At 37.5% G+C, this 23,482-nt stretch overlaps 1 protein-coding gene across 1 annotated transcript in view; it reads right to left on the reverse strand.

The window, feature by feature from the left end:
* Nucleotides 1-460: 460 nt before the first annotated feature.
* Nucleotides 461-23,482, reverse strand: part of SOX30 (SRY-box transcription factor 30) — a 35,021-nt gene continuing 11,999 nt past the window's right edge. The window contains exon 6 of the mRNA XM_058306332.1: nucleotides 461-885. Coding sequence (XP_058162315.1) covers nucleotides 504-885 — 382 coding nt within the window. The 3' untranslated portion in view covers nucleotides 461-503. The remainder of the gene's footprint in view (nucleotides 886-23,482) is intronic.

Here is a 23,482-nt window from a genome sequence, read left to right on the forward strand (position 1 = left end):
AAATTAAATTTAGTAACTGCATCCCAGTTCACTATTAAAAGTTATCAAAATATTTTCAAAATGTTACATAAAAACTGACAACATCCATAAATATTACATAAACACCAAACAAAAATTATATAAGAAAAATAAATGCATCCTGAGATAAAATACAAATCACACTTATCATGCCAGATATGTACTCCCTTTCCTCTTACACACAATTGTGAGGGTTCAGTATTTTGCACATTTCAAAATAAAATAATGATAATTCATGTTGATGTAAAGTTCAGCCATTAAAAAAACTATCCATATCTTAAAAATTCCTACGATGAAACATTCCTACGATGAAACGACTCCAGTTTCATTAATTAAAACGTTATGAAGACAAATTGCATGTGGTTTGACTCCTCAAATCATGGCTAAAAATTTTCAGCAAAGCATTCTAGGCTTTTTCGCTCACACCAACTGACCCAAAATATATTTTAAGAAATGTTTATTTTCTTTGCATATTTGTTTTAAAATTATAAATTCCTTAGCACTTTTTCTTCTTCCTCCTCATCACTGTCAATGACATTGACTTGCTGGATGCTAGAGGGAGTTGACGTTGGGGCTGTGAAGACATTCTCCAAGGCTCCAATATCTAGCTGAGGCATAGGATTTAAGTATTCCTCCCCACTGTGGCCATGACTGTTATAGTAAGAAGTCCCATCCATGCTCTCACAACTCCGAGAATCTTCACTGTGTGTGCGTTCATCTGGGTAGTCTCTGAAAGAATAGTCTCTATTTAAAGCTGAAAACATAGCCTCATGTTTTTGGTACCTGTCTTCATAATAACCAAGGCATTCTGGCATTGAACTTGGAAAATTTCCATAGCCAAAGGGAGGCCGGCTGTAAGGGCACGTGCTGCAGCAGAAAGACACAAAAAAGGAATTAGATCATACCTTGCCCAAATGTTGCCTTGCATACAGACTGAGAAAGTTAACTGTATCCTCTTTAGGACCTGGAAAGTTTCCAAGATCCTTTCTGCAACCACATGTATTGTCTGCTCTTTTTCCCAGTGCGCAGTGCTCACCCAAACTAAAGTGGCAAATAAGCTTGTGACTGAAATATTTGCCAGCACTATGATCTATCATCAACCTCAGGCTTCTTACCTTTTGACATCCTTAATAAAGAAAAATGCTTATCTGGGCCTTGCTCTGATGATGCCCCATACCATGTAAGGTTATGGAAATGCTGGAATGTGTTGTACCATGCTAAGAACTGACACTTAGTGGGTAATGCAACAATTGTTCTTGCTCCTATTTGAAATGAAGTTCACAGAGGAAAACACAGAATTGGGTTGAAATAAAGAGCTCCTCAAGAGAAGGCTACAATAGAGGATGAAAAACTAATTTTTAATTGACATTCAATAATAAAGTAAATTTAAAACACTTTTTTAAAAAACTTTAAATCTAGATTGCTCTCTTTTATTAACTAGACCTACTGGTTTAACTTCCACTTTCTCCACCTGAATATGCTTTTTTTGTCCCCCCTTTTTTTATTATCTTTTATTTTTTTAAAGATACATAGATCACACAAAATTAAAACACTTTTATTGCCAGGAAGATTTAAAATGGGTTGATATTAAACTGCAGATTTAAAAGTCTTTCTCAAAAAAAGTTTTGAAGGCAGGAATTTGAAAATTTGAAAAGATTATTTTGCAGTTTTACAAATTGATGATTTTTTAAAAAGTATACAAAATTTCTGCCATTCAAACCCATTTGTAATTGAAAAAAAAAAGTATTCTCCCTTTCAAAGATACAGAACAGAAACCCCAGGAAGAAGGATGGACGCCTTCAAGTCAGCGTTCCCTGGGCTCATGGACTCCACCTAGTGACAGATACCATAAACACCATGCTACGTTCATTAGCAAAACGATGACCTGTCAGGGGTTTCATTTCAAGCTCCCACATTTTAAAAAGTCAATTTTCTCTTATCTTTAAAAACACGAGTATGATCCCTATACTATCCAGTCATCTCAACTCTTTGATAAAGTGGAACGGTTTGCAATCCCATGGATCTAGTCAACAATCACCAAAGCTACTAAACACATTTCTCAACCTTAGCTGCCTATTAGAATCACCTGGGCAAACTTTTAAAGAACATTGCTGCCAGACTCTACCACAAAGTTTTTCTTCACTTGGTCTGGGGTAGGGCCTGTGTATCTGTATTTTTTAAGGCTCTTCAAGTAATGCTAATGTGTAGCCAGGAAATGAGAAGCCCTGTTTTAGTGGATAAATTTATCAGACTGATAATATCTGAACCCACAAAGTTATTCTTAAGATCACCAAATGAGAAGAAACAAATATGTGTACCTCCTGATGTGGATACGATACAAAGTACACAGCACTACCTGTGCAGTATCCTTGCCAAGAAGAAAAAAAAGTTGAACCTGAATCTAATCATGCTTCAAGATCTAATCACCACTTTTTAAAAGGAGGTATTAGGAATTGAACCCGGGACCTTGTACATGTGAAGCACACACTCATAGACTGAGCTACACCGGCTCCACATCTAACCACCATTTTACAGAAAAATGGGTGATAGGGAAACTTGTTAAACAATATCACAAGGATGTAATAAGCCAAATCCAGAATGTGGATAATTCATTTCTTCAATAAATACATAACAAGCAAACAAAAAGAGATTAGGGAACTATTGTAGAATAAAAGAGACTTAAGAGACATAATCAAATCCAATGTGAATACCTTGCTTGGATCCTGATTCATACAAAACAACTGAAAAAATGAAACACAAGCTGGTTACTGACTAATAATAATGAAAGTTTAATTTATTAGGTGTGAAAATGGTAGGTGGTCATTTTTTTCAAGTCTTTATAATTAGTAAATATACATATCGCTGTATTTAAGGTGAAATTATATGATGTCTGTGATTTGCTTTAAAATACTTGATACCCTTCCCACCAAAAGTAAGGAAATAGATGAGCAAAAGATAGCAAAAAATAATTTTTACTGGTAATTATTGAAGCTAGGTGATGGGTACATGGGGATTCATTCAACCTGTTCCCTCTGTTTTAGCACATAAAATTGTCTATAATGAAACAGTAATTAAAATGAAAATAAAATAGTATTCATGAAAGATAAAAAGCAAATTTCCTCTCTATGGTGAAGGAGATAGGGTTTCTTCTACTGTTTCCCCACATTCTCTCCAGGACTCAGCCTTTGCTCACTGCCCTGGAGTTAACAGCTCTCTTGTGGCTGGCAGCATGGGTAGTTTTTAGCAATAGGGGCTGCACTGAGTGTGTCAAGGACTCTGTGCTTGTCCTCCGAGAATGCCCAGCAGTTGGGGGAAATGTAAGTGCAAATGACCACGCATGGATTTGGGGTTTCCTTCTTCCCTGTGCATTAACCTGAAGCGCCCTGCCTAAGGAGGTGAGAGTTTATTTCTGTTGTCTCTTTTTGTTCCAAAGTAAAATGCATCCTGAAATATAGTTTGGTTGGTATAATATAGGGAACGGAGTAGACAAATTTTGAAAGTTAGTGAGTTGTGGTGCAAAGCACAGTGAATATGTACCATGGAAAGCGCTATGTATCTCAGAATGTGGAAATCACAAAGTGCAGCATTACAATTTTGTTAAGGATCTGTGTTTTTAATGCGTTCTTTAAACATGCCTATAGGTGGAAATGCACAAAACTAAGGATGCCTATTTCAAAGAACTTAACTGAAACAAGAGTTGTGTGGTAGGCAGTATAATGGCCCCCAAAGATATCCACATCCTGATTCTTGGAACCTGTGAATATGTTACTTTACATGGCAAAGTGGACTTTGCAGATGTGAATAAATTAAGGGTCTTGATAAATATGGAAAGATTTCCTGGATTACAGTGGTGGGCTCAATGTAATCATAAGGATCCTGAGAAGTGGGAGGTGGGAGTGTCAGAGAAGATATACCAATAGAAGCAGAGGTCAGAGTAATTTGGGGAAGGGCCTATGAGACAAGGAATACTGGGAGTCTCTAGAAGCTGAAATAGGCAAGGAAATGGATTCTCCCCTAGAGCCTCCAGAAGAAACACAGCCCTGTCTACACCTTAATTTTAGTCCAGAAGAAGTGTAAGATAATACATTTATATTGCTTAAGCCCGGAAGTTGTGGTAATTTGTTAGCAGCAATAGGAAACTAACTCAGATTTTATTCAGATTTTAGTTTTATACCAATCCTAAAAGTAACCATACATAATTTATACTCTGAATTACTTAAAATGACACTTCTGTCCTACAGAATCCCAAACAGGACCATGCCCACTTCCTCATCTACCTAATGGCGTTAACTTCTTATTTTCTACACTTAGGATCAGAAGCAGCTATTTCATCCCCAGAAGCCTGAGCCTGCTCCTGAAGAACTTGAGGCAAATATTCTTGCCTTTATCTGCAGCCTACAAACCAAGGTTAGAAGGATGCCAGAGTGGGCAAGATTAGAGATGTGGAAGATAGACAGCTCAAATCTTCACTGTGTTCTAGATTGTCATCTGACAGATCATCAGCAAGGATTTGCTCTACTCACAAGAAAAAATAACACATGGTTCACACAAACCAATTGTTCTAGGTTAACATTTGTCAGGAGCTAAACCAAATTCAGATTCCTACCCCTCTAGTTCCTTCCTTTGAATTCCATTCATTTTAAATTAGAGACCTAGGTTATTCTTACTGTAATTTAGACCAAAGAGTCTTGATCTAGGGCCATGGCCTTCTTGGAAAAGCTTCAAATGGATCCATAAATCCCCCCAAATACCAATGAATTTCACAGTAGCGTGTCAGGATGTAGATTCAAGTTTATACACCTGGCACAGGTATCGCTGTATTTACTTAATAGTAGGATTCTAAATTTCATCAATCCTGGAAAATTCTTAGCAATTATCTCTTTAAATATTGCCTCTCCCTCATTCTCAGTATTCCTCCTTCTGGAATTTCTATCATACACTATATTTACCTTCTCACTCTATTTTCCATGACTCTTAACAGCTCTTTCATATTTTCTATTTCCTTTCTTCTTTGTAATACAATCTGGGTAATTTCCTCAAACTATCTTCTAATTGATTAGTTTTCTTTTTAGGTATGTTTAACATGCTGTTTAATTCGTTTATTGAATTTTTAAAGGAGATTTAATTGAGATATAATTCATATACCATAAAATTCACCCTTTTACAGTATACAATTCAAGTGTTTATTTAGCATATTCACAGAATTGTGCAGCCATCACCAAATCTAATTTTAGAACACTTTATCACCTCTAAAAGAAAGCTCTACTCATTAACAGTCATCCCTCCTTCCCCTCCCTAGTCTTAGGCAAGCACTAATCTACCTTATGTCTCTATATATTGGCCTATTCTGAACATTTTCTATAAGAAGAATCATACAGTATGTGGTATTTAGTGACTGGTTTCTTTCACTTAGCATACTGCTTTCAAGGTTCATCCATGTTATAACATGTACGGGTAATTCATTCCTTTGTATGGCTGAATAATATCCATAGTATGGATATACCACTTATTATTTACCTATTCATCAGTTAATGGACATTCGCGTTGTTTTCACTTTTTGGTTATTATGAACAATGTTGATATGAACATTCATGTAAACTTTTTGTGTGGACAAATGTTTTCAATTCCCTTCAGTATATACCTAGAAATGAAATAACTGGGTCATACGGTAACTCTATGTTTAATATTTTGAGGAACTGTCAAATTGTTTTCCAAAGTAGCTGCAACATTTTTCATTCCCACCAGCAATATATGAAGGATCCAATTTCTCTACCTCCTCACCAACATGTTATTATCTGTCTTTCATTATAAATACACTAGTTAACATGAAGTGGTATCTTATTGTGGCTTTTGTTTGAATTTCCATAATAAATAATGATCTTGAGCATCTTTCCATATGTTTTATTGGCCATATGGATACTTCTCTGGAGAAATGTCTATTCAGAGTCTCTGACCATTTGTAATGGTGTTGTCTTCTATTGTTGAAATGTGAGAGTTCTTTATACATTCTGGAAACAAGTCTCTTATTATATTCATGATTTGAAAATATTTTTTTCCATTCTGTGGGTCCTCTTTTCACTTTTTGATAGTGTCCTTTGATGCGCAGAAGTTTTAAATTTTGATGAAGTCCAATTCATTTACAAATTTGTTTTCATTGCTTTTTGATTTTGTTCCTTAGTCTTATCTAAGAAACTACTGCCAAATCCAAGGTCGTGAAGATTTACCCCTATGCTAACTTCTAAGATTTTTATGGTTTTACCTTTTATATTTAGGTCTTTAATTGATTTTGAATTCATTTTTTTTTATATGGCATGAAGTAAGGGTCCAACTTTATTCTTTTGCATGCAGATATCCACTTGTACCAAACTTTTTTTAAAATTTATTTTGAGACTATTCTTTCCCCATTGAATGGTCTTGGAACCCTTGTCAAAAATCAGTTGAGGGGAAGCGACTGTGGCTCAGTCAGTTGGGCTCCCATCTACCATATGGGAGGCCCTGGATTAGTGTCTGGGGCCTCCTTGTGAGGGCAGGCTTGCCCGTACGCTGTGGAGAACCACCCAGCCCACAAGTACTGCGGAGAGCTGACCGGCCTGCAAGTGCCTCAGAGAGCTGACTCAGCAAGGTGACACAACAAAAAGGGAGACAAGTAAAAACACAGAAGAGGGCACAATGAATGTACACAGAGAGCAGACAACAAGCTAGCCACAAGGGGGTGTGATAAATATAAAATACAGACACACAGAATGCACAGTGAATGGACACAGAGAGCAGACAGCAAGCAAGACTCAAGGGGGGGGGATTGTTTTAAAAAATCATTTGAGAGGAGTAGATGTGGCTCAGGCAGTTGGGCGCCCGCCTCCCACATGGAGGTCCTGGGTTCAATTCCCTGTGCCTCCCAAAGACAACAAACAAACAACGAGCAGATATTGAGCAAAAACAACGAGGAGACAATGAGCAAAAACAATGAGCAGACAATTAGAAAAAACCAAGGAGCAGACTATGAGCAAGACAACAAGCAAACAATGAGCAGACAGTGATCAAAAACCAAATGAGGGAATCAGACATGGCTCAACTGATGGGCATCTGCATACCATATGGAGAGTCCAGGGTTCAATACCCAGGGCCTCCTGACCATGTGGTAAGATGGCCCATGCACAGTGCTGCCGTGTGCAAGGAGTCATTCCATGCAGGGGCGCCCCCATGTAGAGGAGCCCCAAGCACAAGGAGTGCATCCCGCAAGGAGAGCTGCCCCACATGAAAAAAGTGCAGCCCACCCAAGAGTGGAGCTGCACACACTGAGAACTGACACAGCAAGATGATGCAACAAAAAAGAGATGCAGTTTCCTGGTGCAGCCTGACATTGCAACAGGATGCAGAAGAACACACAGCGAATGCACATAGAGAGCAGACGGGGGGTGGCGGGGTGGGGAGAGAAAAAAAAAACAGAAAGTGCAGGAAGTGGATGTTGTTCAAGCAGTTGGTGACCATCTCCAACATGGGAGGTCCTGGGCTTAGTTCCCAGTGCCTCCTAAAGAAGAAATGAGCAGAGAGTAAAAAATAAATGTTTTTTAAAAAAATCAGTTGACCATAGATGTACATGTTTATTTCTCGGTTTTCAATTCTATTCCACTAATCCTTATGTCTATCCTTATGCCAGTACCACACGGTCTTGGTTACTGTAGCTTTAGTTTTTTAAGTTTTGAAATCAGGAAGCGTGAGTTCTCCAACTTCATCCTTCTTTTTTCAAGATTGTTTTGGCTATTTGGAGTCCCTAGCATTTCAATATGAATTTTAGGATCAGCTTTTCTACTTCTATAAAAAACGGCCATTAGGATTTTGAAAGGGATTGTACTGAATCTTTAGAATGCTTAGGAGAGCATTCTATTATTATATTAGGTCTTCAAATCCATATATATATAGATGTCCTTACATTTATGTAGGTCTTCTTTAATTTCTTTAGGCAGTGTTTTATAGTTTTCAATGTAAAAGTATTACATTTTCTTGATGGAGTTTATTCTTAAATATTTTATTCTTTTTGCAGCTATTTAAATGTATTTAAATGTAACTGCTTTTTAAATTTCCTTTTCAGATCATTCATCTCTAGTGTATAGAAATACAACTGATTATTATGTATTGATCTTATATACTACAGCTTTGATGAACTAATTTAGCTACAATAGCTTTTTTGTGGATTAGTTAGGATTTTCTATATATAGGATCATGCCATTGCAAATAAGAGTTTTACTTCTTCCTTCCCAATTTGGATGTCTTTTATTCCTTTTCCTTGACTAATTGCTCTGGTTAGAACTTCCAGTACAATGTTAAATGAGAGTTGTGAAAGTGGTTATCCTTGTTTTAGTCTTCATCTTACTAGGAAAGCATTCAGTCTTTGACCATTGGGTATGACGTTAGCTCTGGGTTTTTTGTAAATGCCTTTTATCAGGTTGAGGAGGTTTCCTTCTATTCTGAATTTTCTGAATGCTTTTATCATGAAAGGGTATAAAATTTTATGAAATGCTTCTGCTGCATCAATTAAGATGATCATCTGAGTCTATTTCCTTCATTCTTTCAATGTGGTATATTACATTAATTGATTTAGATATTGAACCACCCTTGCATTCCTGAGATAAATCCTTCTTGGTCTTCGTGTACAATCCTATTAAAATTCTGTTAGATTTGGCTTGCCTGCTGCAATTTTGTTGAGGATATTTGCATCTACATACACAGAGGATATTGATCTGTAGCTTTTTTTCTTGTGGTGTCTTTGTCTGGCTTTGTGATCAGGTTAATTCTGTCTGCATAGAATGAATTAGGAAGTATTCCCTCCTCCTCTGTTTTTTGGAAGAGTTTGAATAGGACTGGTATAAACTCTTCTTTAAATGTTTCATAGAACTCGCCAATAAAGTCATCTGGTCTTGGGCTTTTTGTTGTTCTTATAGTTGTCAGGAGGTTTTGGATTACTAATTCAATCTCTTTTTATAGATTGGTTCCAATTTTGTTTCTTCTTGAGTCATTTTTGATAAATTGTATGTTTCTAGTTGTTTGTTCATTTCATCTACATTATCTAACATGTTGGCATATAATTGTTCATAATATTCTTTTAGAATCATTTTTATTTCCGTAAGGTTGGTAGTAATATCACCACTTTCATTTCTGATTTTAGTAATTTGTATCTTCTCCATTTTTAATCTTAGTCTAGCTGAAGGCCTATTGAATTTTGTTAATCTTTTCCAAGAACCAACTTTTTTTGTCATTAATTTTCTCTATTGTTTTCTATTCTCTGGTTCACTTATCTCTGTTCTGATTTATTATTTCTTTCTGCAAGCTTTGGTTTAGTATTTTTTAGTCCAACTTTAGATTTAATTAACAATATTCACAGTTACTTGGATTAACAAGGTAGGAATTCAAGAGTTAACTGCTAGTTATTTACTGATTAAAGTGAAAGGTCCTAAAACTGAATGAAGGAGGCATATTTGCAAAATACCTCATTTCCATTTTAATGTTAACATACTTTTCCACCTCCATGTAGCCTTGTTTATTTAGTCATATTTAATAGACTAAATTAATATGTGTCCCAAACTAAATTCCCCCTGAACTACTTTGGTTTTAGTCTTTTTTTTTTTTTTTCCAGTTCTGTAAGGTATAAAGTTAGGTTGTTCATTTGTGATCCTTCTTTTTAATATAGGCAAGTATAGCTATAAATTTCTCTTTGAATATTGCTTTTGCTACATCCCATAAATTTTTATATGTTTTCATTTCTTTTTCTTTTTCATTTTCTTTTGTCTTTAAGTATTTTCTAATTTCACTCATAATTGCTTTTTTTTTTTAAGGAGGTACCAGGAATTGAACCCAGTACCTCATACATGGGAAGCAGGCACTCAAACCACTACGCTACATCTGCTCCCCAATGAGAGGTAGGTTTTTGTTTGTTTTTAGAAGGTACCGGGGGAAACATACATGGGAAACAGGCATTCAAACCACTTAATCTACATCCGCCCCCTTTAATTCTTTGACCCATTGGTTGTTCAAGAAGGTGTTGTTTTATTTCCACTTAGTTATAAGTTTTCCAGTTTTACTTCTGTTTTTGATTCTTAGTTTCATTCCATTGTAGCTGGATAACACATTTTGATTATTTCAATCTTTTAAGATATATTAATAAAATAAACTTACTAGGATTCTACTATGGACTTATTGTGATTCTAACAATGGAAGAAATACCACTTTTTGTGGAGGCAGGGACTCATGGATGTTCTGGGGTTAGGGAGAGGGAAAAATAGGTATAATGGGTATTTTGGAAACTTGGAAGTCATCCTGAATGGCATTACAACAGATAAAGGCCATCATATATCCGGCCATAACCTATAGAGTCGAATGGGAGAGAGTGTAAACTATAATATAAACTATAACCCATGCTTCAGCTCCAAAATGGGTTTATTAATTGCAGTAAATGTACCACACTGATGAAAGATGTTGCTAATGTGGGAAAATGCAGGCATATGGGAATCCCCTATATATTCTCTGTAGCATGTAATCAAAGTATCTTTTAAAAAATAAAAAATGTGAGAAAAAAAAGATATATTAAGACTTAACATATAGTCTTTCCTGAAGAAAGTTCCATGTACCCTTGAGAAAAATGTGTATTCAACTGTTGTTGGGTGTAGTGTTCTATAAATGCCTGTAAGGTTTAGTTGGTTTATACTGTTGTTGAAGTTCTTTTTTTCCTTATTAATCTTCACCCATTATTGGATGGATTATTGCATGATGTTCTGTCCATTATTTAAAGGGGGGTATTGAGATGTCCAACTATTATTATAAAATGTTCGATTTCTCCCATCAATTGTCAATTTTTGCTTCATGTATTTGAGGTTCTGTTTTGGGGTGCATATATGTTTATATATATATATAAATATATATATATATATATATTTTTTTTTAGGTACCAGGTCCAGGGATTGAACCTGGGACCTTGTATGTGGGAAGCTGGCACTTAACCACTGAGCCACACCAGCTCCCTATGTTTATAATTTTTATAGCTTCTTGATGGATTGACCCTTTTATCTATGTGTAATACCCTTGTATCTTGTAACAACTTTTTACATAGAGTCTATTAACATAGCCATTCCAACTCTCCTTCGGTTTCTATTTGCATGGAATATCTTTTACCACCTTTTCACTTTCAACCAATTTGTATCTTTGGATCTAAAATGAATTTTTTGTAGTTAATATATAGATAGATCATTTTTAGTCCATCTTGCCAATCTATATCTTTTGATTGAAGAGTAATCCATTTACATTTAAAGTAAATGCTGATAAGACAGGACTAATTTCTGGCATTTTGCTGTTTGTTTTTTGTATGTCATATATCTTTTTTGTTGTTCAATTCCTCCACTACTGCCTTCTTTTGTGTTTAAGTGATTTTTTTCTGGTGTAACATTAGATTCCCTCATTTACTTTGTTTCATTTTAATAATTTTCTTAGTGGTTATCATGGGATTATAATTAACACCTAAATGCATAACAACATAGCTTGAATTGGTACCAACTTAGGTTCAATAACATGCAAAAATTCTGCTCCTACAATTGAGATTTTATTGGTTGTTTTGAAGATCAGCCCACAGATATTATGAACAATTTGAATACTTAATGTACATATCGAAAACCTAAAAAGCCATGTAGTTGTTTTTCTGAAGTTATTTCAGTGACTTTCCACCTTAAAATTTAGAGGCAAGTTTTCTTTAAGAGAATATCAAGTACCAATATCTTCAAATGTTGATAAGCTGTTACATTTTAAGTCCCACTAATTCACAGTTTAATACATACACCTTACATGCTCACATTTCCAATCTTTCACAGCATATAACAGAGTTATTAGAAAAACTGCACAGTTGACCAAGGATGTAACAGGAAAGCCAAGATCTACAAATGGTTTTAAGAAATAATTCTATGAAAAAAACATGGGAATGGAAGTGAATTAAAATGTTTAATATTAAATGCATGACTGTGACTCCAAATCACCATTTAGTATACACTGTATTATAGAGTATTAAAACTGCCACCCTCCATCCCATGGGATGTTAAGGTGACATCCAAGACAGTCAAAGCCTCCCATAATCCAATTCCATTTTCTTGTTGTACCAAAAAATAACAATCAGCAAATGACTTCCCCTCTTAAAAAGAAAACAAAAATATTTACATTTGGGAAGCGGACTTGGTCTAATGGATAGGGCGTCCGCTACCACATGGGAGGTCTGCGGTTCAAACCCCGGGCCTCCCTGACCCATGTAGAGCTGGCCCATGTGCAGTGCTGATGCGCGCAAGGAGTGCCCTGCCACTCAGGGGTGTTCCCCGTGTAGGCAAGTCCCACCCGCAAGTGCACCCTGTAGGGAAAGCTGCCCATCATGAAAGAAAGTGCAGCCTGCCTAAGAATGGCGCCACACACACGGAGAGCTGTCACAACAAGATGATGCAACAAAAAGAAACACAGGGAAGCAGACTTGGCCCAATGGATAGGGTGTCCATCTACCACATGGGAGGTCTCCGGTTTAAACTCCGGGCCTCCCTGACCTGTGTGGAGCTGGCCCACGTGCAGTGCTGATGCGCACAAGGAGTGCCATGCCACGCAGGGGTGCCCCTGCGTAGGGGAGCCCCATGCGCAAGGAGTGCACCCCATAAGGAGAGCTGCCCAGGAATGGTACTGCACACACGGAGAGCTGACGCAGCAAGATGATGCAACAAAAAGAAACACAGATTCCCATGCTGCTGGCAACAACAGAAATGGACAAAAGAAGAACATGCAGCAAATGGACACAGAGAACAGACAACTGGGGCAGGGTGGGGGGAAGGGGAGAGAAATTTTAAAAATTTAAAAAGAGAAACAGATTCCCAGTGCCACTGATAAGGATGGAAGCAGTCACAGAAGAACACACAGCGAATGGACACAGAAAGCAGACAACTGGGGGGTGGGAAAAGGGAGAGAAATAAATAAAAAATAAGTCTTAAAAATAAAATTTACATTTAAGAGATGGGACGAGGGAAAGTGGCTGAGGCTCAATCAGATGAGCTCTACCATATGGGAAGCCCTGGGTTGGTGTCCTGGGGCCTCCTTGTGCAGGCAGACTCACCCTCATGCTATGGAGCACCGCCCAGCCTGCAGACACTGTGGAGAGCCAACTCAGCAAGGTGATGCAATTAAAAAAATAAATAAAAGGGAGACAAGTGAGAACACAGAAAAGTCCACAGCAAATGGCCACAAGGGGCGAGGGGAAGTAAAATAAATACAGACACAGAAGAAGGTACAGCAAACGATCACAGAGAGCAGACAGCACTCAAAAAGCTGCAGCAGAGGGTGGGGATTAAAAAAAAAAAAGAAATGGGATGAGGTAGGAATCCAATCTTCTCTAACCCACTGAATGAACTGAGGGAGAATGTAATCTACAATGTAAACTGTAATCCATGCAATGTAGCAGTACTCCAAAATATATTCACCAAATGCAATGAATGTGCCACACTGATGAAAGAGGTTGTTGATGTGGGAGGAGTGGGGGTGGGGTGGGGAGTGGAGTATATGGGAACCTCTTATGTTTTTTAATGTAACATTTTGTGTGATCTTTTTATCTTAAAAAAAAAAGACAATAAAAGAAAACCTTATTCCCGTAGGAAAAAAAAAGTTTTTTCTAGAGCTACTAAAAAACTTGTATTTACAAAATAGCTAATAAAAATATCCCTCTGGATTATACAGGAAGGGAGAAACAGGGACCATGATAAGATATGGTATACTATATTAATCAGACTTGGCTTCTTTCTCTCCTGCTTCATCAGAGGCTGGACTCTCCCCATTTTTGGTTTCTCCTTTTTACATAGGTAAATCTTTAGTTTCTTGGTTGGCTATTTCAGCTTGCTCCCCTTTTTCCTTTTGGTTGCACTTTTTTTTTTTTGGTATAAAGAGCTATCCTTTCCTGCTGCCTTTTTTGGCTTTATTTCCACTTTTGCAGAAACAGGTTTAGCAGACAGCCTTGACAATCTCCTCTCGGCTATTTCTCACTACTTCAGCCAAGGTGACCTTCCTCTTGGGCATCTTGGCAGTGCTGTGGGCCACAGCATGCTGAAAGCCTTGGCGAAACTGGGCTGCTGGCTGCTGCAGCTCCTCCCACCAGCCAAGCTGCTGGGACCCACACTGTTGTATTCTCACAGATTACATCTTTATATATTTTGTGTCCAGTAACATAGATTATAATTACTGTTTTACTCATTTGTCTTTTAAATCATATAGAAAATAAGAGTTAAAATCCAAAAGTACAATAACACTGGCTTTTGTATTTACCTATGAAGGTACCTTTACCAGTGTTCTTTATATCTTCATATGACTTCAAACTATTAATATCTTTTCATTTCAGCCTGAAGGACTCCATTTAGCATTTCTTATAATGCAGGTCTACTGCTGACAAACTTCTTCAGCTTTTGTTTATCTGGGAATGTCTTCATTTTTTCCCTGTGAATGAGCCATACTTTCTCTGTCTGACTCATAATATTTTGTTGAAAGCTGGATATTTTGAATATATGTTGTACCTCTGGAAATCAGACTCTCCCTCTTACCTCAGTTTGTTATGGCTCCTTGTTGTGGCTTATAGTTATTTGGATGTTTGGTGACTTTTCTAAACTATTTTTTAAAGATAGCATACTTTACCATATGTGGTCACTGAAGTCTCCATTCCTTTAGCTTAGTTGTCAGCTAGTGATTTGATGGAGACCTCCTTAAACACTTGGAGCTAAAAAGCAAAGAAAAACAAAACAGAGCATCCCCCATTATCCAGCTCAGTGGCAGCCATGGGCACAGCAGCCCACATTTCTGGCATGGGTTGCACCCAGGAGGCTTCTCCAGCCCCAACAAAGTTTCAAAGGGGCTAAACCAAGGCACTCCCCTGAGCTGATCCCTTGGGGGAACTGCCAGACAGTCAGAATGCACAATTATAATTGTTTGAGAATAAGATCTGTATTATCCCCTCTGGCAGCAGCAAGAACGAGGGATGGTAGGTTAGTAAGCAAAAACGCCACAAGACCTTCTCACCAAAAGTTAGCAACTTCTTCATTAAGTACTCCCCAGATTGCTGTAAGTTTTTATTAAATTCTGGAGTTCCACAAAAGTTGATTCTGACAGTTTTTACCAGTTTAATTATTGTTTCAGTGAAGAAGATCCTCTGAGCTCTCTATTCTGCCATTCTTGGTGATCTCTTACCTCAACAGTGTTTTGTAGTTTTCAGAATATACGTTTTGCATTTCTTTCTAATTCCCAAAGGTTTGGTTTTTAAATTTTTGATGGTATTACAAATAGAATTGTTTTCTTAATTTCATTTTCAGCTTGTTAATTGTTAATATACAAAAAAAATTTTTAATTTAGTCTTGTATCCTGCAAACTTGCTGAACTGATTAGTTCTAATATTTTTTTCGTGTATTCCTTAGGATTTTCCACATATGGGATGTCTTCTGTGAATAGTTTCGTTTCTTACTTTTTAATATGGATAACTTTTATTTCTTTTTCTTGTATAATTGCCCTGGATATAATCTAGAACCTCTAATATGATGTCGAATAGAAGTGATAGAACAGACATCCTTGTCTTGTTTTTTTTTAAGATTTTATTTTTTATTTCTCTCCCCTTCCCTGCCTCCCCCACCCCCCAGATGTCTGCTCTCTGTGTCCATTTGCTATGTGTTCTTCTGTGACCACTTCTATCATTATCAGCAGCACCGGGAATCTGTGTTTCTTTTTGTTGCATCATCTTGCTGTGTCAGGTCTCCGTGTGTGTGGCACCATTCTTGGGCAAGCTGCACTTTCTTTCGTGCTGGGCAGCTCTTCTTATGGGGCGTGCGTGGGGCTCCCCTACGTGGGGGACACCCTTTCATGGCAGGACACTCGTTGCGCATATCAGCACTGTGCACGGGCCAGCTCCACACGGGTCAAGGAGGCCCGGGGTTTGAACCGTGGACTTCCCATGTGGTAGATGGAACCCCTATTCACTGGGCCAAGTCCGCTTCCCTAGGAGACATATTTTAGATTCAAACTTAAAACAAAAGGAAGAAACACTTCCCACTCATTCAATGAGGCCATCATTATTACCCTGATACCAAAACAAGAACAAAGTCAGTACAAGAAATGCAAACTACAGGCCAATATCTCTTATGAATTTGTATATTAAAATCCTCAACAAAATCCTCTCAAATTGAATCCATATGAAAATAAATTAATGGAAAATACAGTATCAACGGAATACTATTCTATATAAAACAGCTATATAAAAAGGACAAAACCACATGATCATCTCAATAAACACAGAAAAAAATGTTTGACAAAATTCACACCCTTTCATATGGAACACTAAGTGAAGTCCAACAAATTAGGAATAGAAGAAAACTTCTTCAAACTGATAAAGGGCATCTACAAAAACCCCCACAACTGTCATCATACTTAATGGTGAAAGCCTGAAGGCTTTCCAGTTAAGATCAAGAACAAGACAAGGGGAAGGGGATTTGACCCAACAGATAGGGTGACCGCCTACCACATGGGAGGTCCAAGGTTCAAACCCAGGGCCTCCTGACCCATGTGATGAGCTGGCCCATGCACAGTGCTGATGCATGCAAGGAGTGCCATACCATGCAGGGTGTCGCCCTGTAAGGAGAGCCGTCCAGTGCAAAAAAAGTGCAGCCTGCCTAGGAGTGGCGCTGCACATATGGAGAGCTGACACAGCAAGATGACACAACAAAACGAGACACAGATTCCCGGTGCTGCTGATAATGATAGAAGTGGTCACAGAAGAACACATAGCAAATGGACACAGAGAGCAGACATCTGGGGGGTGGGGGAGGCAGGGAAGGGGAGAGAAATAAAAAATAAAATCTTAAAAAAAAACAAGACAAGGATGTCTGTTCTATCACTTCTATTCGACATCATATTAGAGGTTCTAGATTCTATCCAGGGCAATTATACAAGAAAAAGAAATAAAAGTTATCCATATTAAAAAGTAAGAAACGAAACTATTCACAGAAGACATCCCATATGTGGAAAATCCTAAGGAATACACGAAAAAAATATTAGAACTAATCAGTTCAGCAAGTTTGCAGGATACAAGACTAAATTAAAAAATTTTTTGTATAGTAACAATTAACAAGCTGAAAATGAAATTAAGAAAACAATCCTATTTGTAGTAGGGAAGGGAAAGGGGAGAGAAATAAACAAAAATAAAATAAAATAAAATATGTCTTCCATAGACAGCATATAGTTGGACCTTTTTAAAATCCAACCTGAAAATATCTGCCTTATGATTGAATTATTTAATCTATTAATGCTCTTATTGACATAGCACTATTGATATAGTTGAATTTATGGCCTCCACTTTGTTTTTTGTTTTCTTTTTCAAGTTTTCTATTTGTTCCTCTATTTCTCTTTTACTGTTTTCTTTTACCTTAAGTGAATTGTTTCTATTGTACATTTTAGTTCCTTTAATGACTACATTCTAATAAAATGTTTATTTCAGTGTATGTTTTAGTTCAATGACTACTTTCTAATAAAATGTATATTCTATTGTACATTTTAGTTCCTTTAATGACTGTAATATTTTGAGTTATTTTCATAGTGGTTGTTCCAGTGCTTACCACATAGATCTTATCAGAATCAACATCAGATTTATACGATGTTAATTCTAATAATAAATAGAAATGTTTTTCTACCTGGTTCTATTTCCTCTTTTCCTTTTTTGTGCTATTATTCTTATACAAATCAGAGCTATTGTTGTTACAAAGCCAACATATTAAAATTACTTTATATAAATTTATGTCTATTAAATAAGAAGAGGAAGCAGAGTAAATATTTTATAGAGAGAGCTTGTAATGTTAACCTTATTTATCATTTCTGAATCTTTTCATTTGTTCCTATGGATTTTATTTACCCTTTGGTGTCATTTGTCCTCCAACCCCTTGGCACAGATAATGCTGCTGTTCCCCGTAAGATACCATATCCTTTAATCAAAAGCTAAGAGGAACCCTTTTTTCTTTGCCACACCCACCCAGAGTGGATCCTTCATCAACTGAGCTGGGGGAGTGGGAGAGTAGGTCAAGGCTTAAGTGGCACAAACTCTCACTGTTACCAAGTTTTAGTACATTTCCTTGAATAAATGTTCTTTAATTTGCTATATGCACTTAGGACAATTTCCAGAGACTTTAAATCGTTGGTTTTTTAAAAAAACAGTTTTCCTCAGTTATGCTTGTTTGCTGGGGAGTGGTTCACACCACCATCCTGGAAATAGAACTTCCTGTCATTTATCTTTTTATCATCTTATTCCTATTTATATATATATATATTTTTACCTCTGTTCTGGGGGGCAGTTAAATTACTGAGAAACACATCTTTTCAGGTCTTGCTTTTAAGATTTTTTTAGATGGAACCATAGCAGCATTTAGTCTAAGACAATTTGAGGCCAGATCCTTCTGAGAACTCTACTCAATACCCCATGTAGGTTTTGCAATCTGGTTGATGGGAACAGGCACTATTCCTGGCCTTGTGTGAGCACTGAACACTGTTACCTCTAAACCTTTCAGGTGTTTTTTCAGTCTTCGATAGTTTCCTTACCAGCGTTCACTAATCATTACTCTGTTGAATACTCCAGGGGGACCCTATGTGCAGCTCTTCTTTCTCTGGTACTTGGCTTGCAAACTCTAGCTGCCTTGGTTCCACTGGATTCTTTTATTTTCATTTGTTTGTTTTATTTTTAGGAGGTAACGGGGATCAAACCCAGGACCTTGTATATGAGAAGCAGGCACTCAACCACATCTGCTCCCAGGTTCCACTGGATTCTCTTTTTTTTTCCTTTTGAGGTATCAGGGCCAGGGATTGAACCTGGGACCTTGTGTGGGAAACCAATGCTCGACCACTGAGCCACATCAGCTTCCATGAGTTGGTTTTTTGTTTGTTTTGCTTGTAGTTTTCTTTTTTTTAAGATTTATTTTTTATTTATTTCTCTCCCTTTCCCCTCCCCCCCCCCAGTTGTCTGCTCTCTGTGTCCATTCGCTGTGTGTTTTCTGTGTCCGCTTGTATTCTTGTCAGCAGCACCCAGAATCTGTGTCTCATTTTGCTGTGTCATCTTGCTGCATCAGCTCTCCATGTGTGCAGCGCCATTCCTGGGCAGGCTGCACTTTTTTTCGCACTGGGTGGCTCTCCTTATGGGGTATGCTCCTTGTGCGTGGGGCTCCCCTATGCAGGAGACACCCCTGTGTGGCATGGCACTCCTTGCATGCATCGGCACTGTGCGTGGGCCAGCTCATCACACAGGTCAGGAGGCCCTGGGTTTGAACCTTGGACCTCCCATATGGTAGGCAGATGCCCTATCCATTGGGCCAAATCTGCTTCCCTTTTTTTTTTTTTTAAGTGGTACCAGGAACTGAACCCAGGACCTCTCATGTGGGGGGCAGGAGCTCAACTGCTTGAGTCATATCTGCTCTCCCCACTGGATTCTTTTTTTTTCCTACTTTTTAATTTTTTAAATTTTTTATTTATTTCTCTCCCCTTTCTCCCTAGCCCCCCCCTTCTCCCCCTCCCCCTGGTTCTCTGCACTCTGTGTCCATTCACTGTGTGTTCTTCTGTGTCTGCTTGCATTCTTGTCAGCAGCACTGGGAATCTGTGTCTCTTTTTGTTGTGGCATCTTGCTACGTCAGCTCTCCGGTGTGCAGGACCACTTCTGGGCGGGCTGCACTTTTTTCGTGTGGGGCAGCTCTCCTTGTGGGGGTGCACTCCTTGCACGTGGGGTTCCCCTATGCGGGGGACACCCCTGCGTAGCATGGCACTCCTTGTGCACATCAGCACGGTGTGTGGGCCAGCTCATCACACAGGTCAGGAGGCCCTGGGTTTGAACCATGGGCCAGCTCACCATACAGGTCAGGAGGCCCTGGGTTTGAACCGTGGGCCTCCCATGTGGTAGGCGGATGCTCTATCAGTAGAGCCAGATCTGCATCCCCCCATAGGATTCTTAACTCCATCTCTTCAACTCAGAGGTCTGTCAGGTTATGCCTTAGTTTCTCCTCACAATATGGGCTGGAAACTCTCTCAAGGTGGTATGTGGGTAAATTTTAAGGCTCACTTTGTTTCCTATATTTCAGGGACAACTGTCCTTAATTGCCTGATGTCTAGTATCTTGAAAAGCACTGTTTCAAATTTTTTGTCTTTTTTTAAAAAATCATTTTAGATGGGAGGGTAAATGCAGTCCTTATTGTTGCATATTGGCTAGAACAAATGTCATCGTTAACCATTTTAAATATTGATTTTTAGTCTTTCTGATTTTTAATTCTTTCAAATTCTTGGGATGTTAATTCCCCTGTTTGAAGTACCTGCTAACTCTTGTTCTTAGTAAGTTATTTCCTGTAATTTGCTGTAATTTTTTTAAAGCTCCTCTTTCATGGCAATTTTCCCCCTTTGGAAACCCTAAATCCTAAGTGGCCTCAATGGGGGAAGTATTCCTCTAGAACAGATGCCCAAAATAATCATCAGCCCAGGACCAATCTGTGTGTTAATTTTTCAACTTAGAAATTTCTGCATAATGTGGAAGGGGTAATTTTCTATTCTGAACCAGTGTGTAGTACCACGTTGGGGTTTTGATTTCTAATGGGAGATTTTTTTATTTCTTTATAGAGCCCTGGTTAAAACAAGCTTCTCTTTGATCATTCCCTGGGTCAGTAATAAAAATTTCTATTCTTTTAATCAAATTTGAAAAGCCTTCTATGGTCCTGGCTTTATGGAGTGGTTTTAGTTTCAGCTCCCCATCTTGATCAGGGTCAAAACCTCATCTCATCTCTTTATGTAGGCATTTAAACCCCAAGTTTATAACCACTGAGTCTATTTTTGAATCGGAAAACCACCTACGTGCCATTGTAACTAGTTTTCAGCTGTTGGTCATTTTGATACACGGAAACTTTTTCCCTCTGCAGTGAGTTCAGCTAGGTATTAAATTGCTTGATTTTAAATTCAACATTTCTAGATACTTGTAGCAGAAGGTATTCCATGTTAGCTAAGTCTACCATGTTTTGGAACTATAAATTCTCTGCTAAAGCATTAGGCAAAGTTCATTATGTATGTAGATGTACATTATTATGGGGAAAAGGTCCATAACTTTAATCAGATTCTCAAATAGTTCTGTGCCCAACTACAGGTTAAGCATAACAGCAGTCAAAACAGCATAAAGATAGACACATCGATCAGTGGAACAGAATTGGGAGATTCCAGAAGTAAACCTTCACATCTACAGTCAAGTGATTTTTGACAAACCTACCAAGTCCTTGGTGACGGGAAAAAAGTCTTTTCAACAAACGGTGCTGGGAGAACTGGGTATCCATAACCGAAAGAATGAAAGAGGACATGTATCTCATTCCCTCTACAAGAATTAACTAAAAAGGGATCTATGACCTAAACATAAAAGCCGGGACCATAAAATTACTAGAAGAAAATGTAGGAAAACATCTTAAAGACACTGTGTTAAGTGGTGGTTTCTTAGATCTTAACACCTAAAGCACATGCAACAAAAGAAAAAGTAGATAAATGGGAACTCCTCAAAATTAAATACTTTTGCACCTCACAGAACTTTGCCAAAAGGGTGAAAAGGTAACTGACTCAATGGGAGAAAATATCTGAAAACCACATGTCCAATAAGGGTTTAATATCCATGATACATAAAGAAATGTTACAACTCAACAATAAAAAGACAAACAACCCAATTAAAAAATGGGGAAAAGACTTGAACAGACATGTGTCTAAAGAAGAAATATAAATGGTAAAAAAAAAAAAGGCAAAATAAAGAACACAGAAAAAAATGTTCAACACCACTAATGATTAGAGAAATACAAATCAAAACTACAAAGAGATATCATTTCATACCTATCAGAATGGTGACTATTAAAAAGGCAGAGAACTACAAATGTTGGAGAGGATGTGGAGAGATAGGAACACTTATTCACTGTTGTTAGGAATGTAGAATGGTACAGCCACTGTGGAAGACTGTTTGGCAGTACCTAAAGAAGTTGAATATAGATTTGCCACATGACCCTGCAATACCACTACTGGGTATATACCCAGAACTGAGAACAGTGACATGAACAGACACCTGCACTCCGTGTTCACAGTGACATTATTCATGATTGCCAAAAGTTGGAAACAACCTAGGTGTCCATCAACTGATGAATGGATAAACAACCTGGTGTATTCACTCAATGGAATATTATACAGCTGCAAGAAGAAATGAAGTCGTAAAACATATGACAACATGGGTAAACCTGGAGGACATTATATTGAGTGAAGAAAGCCAGACACAAAAGGACAAATACTGTGTGATTATGGTACTATTACCTAAACATATTGTATAATATATTGTATGATTCCATTTATATAAAGTGTAAATATCCATGCTGCATTTTACATAGATATCCTATCTCAATAATCATAAATAATTAGATAATCCATTTCCTTGGGAAATTAATATCAGACACATATAGATAGATGTCAGAAAAGCAATGGGACAATTTATAAGACTGGTTTTCTGTTTTGGAAAATTACAAGTATCAATATTTATAGCTGACATACTGCTTTGCGATTATTAAGAAATAATTCAACATAAAACTATTTTTTCAGTAAGCTGTTCATTTGGTTCTTCTAATACTATTATTATTAATTTGCAATAAAGGTTTTAAAGGAAAAGGTAGTTTCTTGCTTTCTTTTAAAATGTTATTTAAAGAGTAAGATGATTTATACATTAACAACGAAGTTCTGAGCCTGTCCTGAGCACAGATTGATTTCCTATGATTAAATCTATTTAATACTTAAGGAAACACTATGTGCCCAAAAGCCCACTTGACTACATGAATTTTCCATTCAGAAGTAAATATTTTCAACATGATTCTCTGCTAGCAACTAACAAGAGAAGCCATTATATTGAGAAGTCTTACCGATAAAGGGAAACAAACAAAAACAGACACCTTTGCCAGTCAGGTAAAAACCATGGACCCCTTACTAAGTCCACACTATACTGTGTATTACTTAATAAATATATCCCACTTGTACCAACATGTCCCCACAAGAATGGTTTTTTTTTAATTTCAATTCAAGCTCAAGGACTCCTTGTTAAGAACCTGTTTTAAAATGAAAAGTTACAATGTTGATTTGATTTTCCTAGATCTTCCTTACGAAACTAAATTTCTTTATTGACAATTTTGGAAATTTTCTAGTTTGGTAAAAAGGAGACTAAGAAGGAATGTAATTTTGGACAAGTTATACCCTTGTCCACCTCTATACCCTTGCTATTCAAAGTGTGGTCCACAAATCAGCAGAACTGGCATGACTGGGAGCTTGTCAGAGGTGCAGAATATCAGGCCTTCTCTACCCCAGTATAGTATATTACTAATTCCCCAGACCAAATGAATCAGAATCTGCATTTTATCAA

This window comes from Dasypus novemcinctus, chromosome 2 (genome assembly GCF_030445035.2).
Source record: "Dasypus novemcinctus isolate mDasNov1 chromosome 2, mDasNov1.1.hap2, whole genome shotgun sequence".
NCBI lineage: Eukaryota > Metazoa > Chordata > Mammalia > Cingulata > Dasypodidae > Dasypus > Dasypus novemcinctus.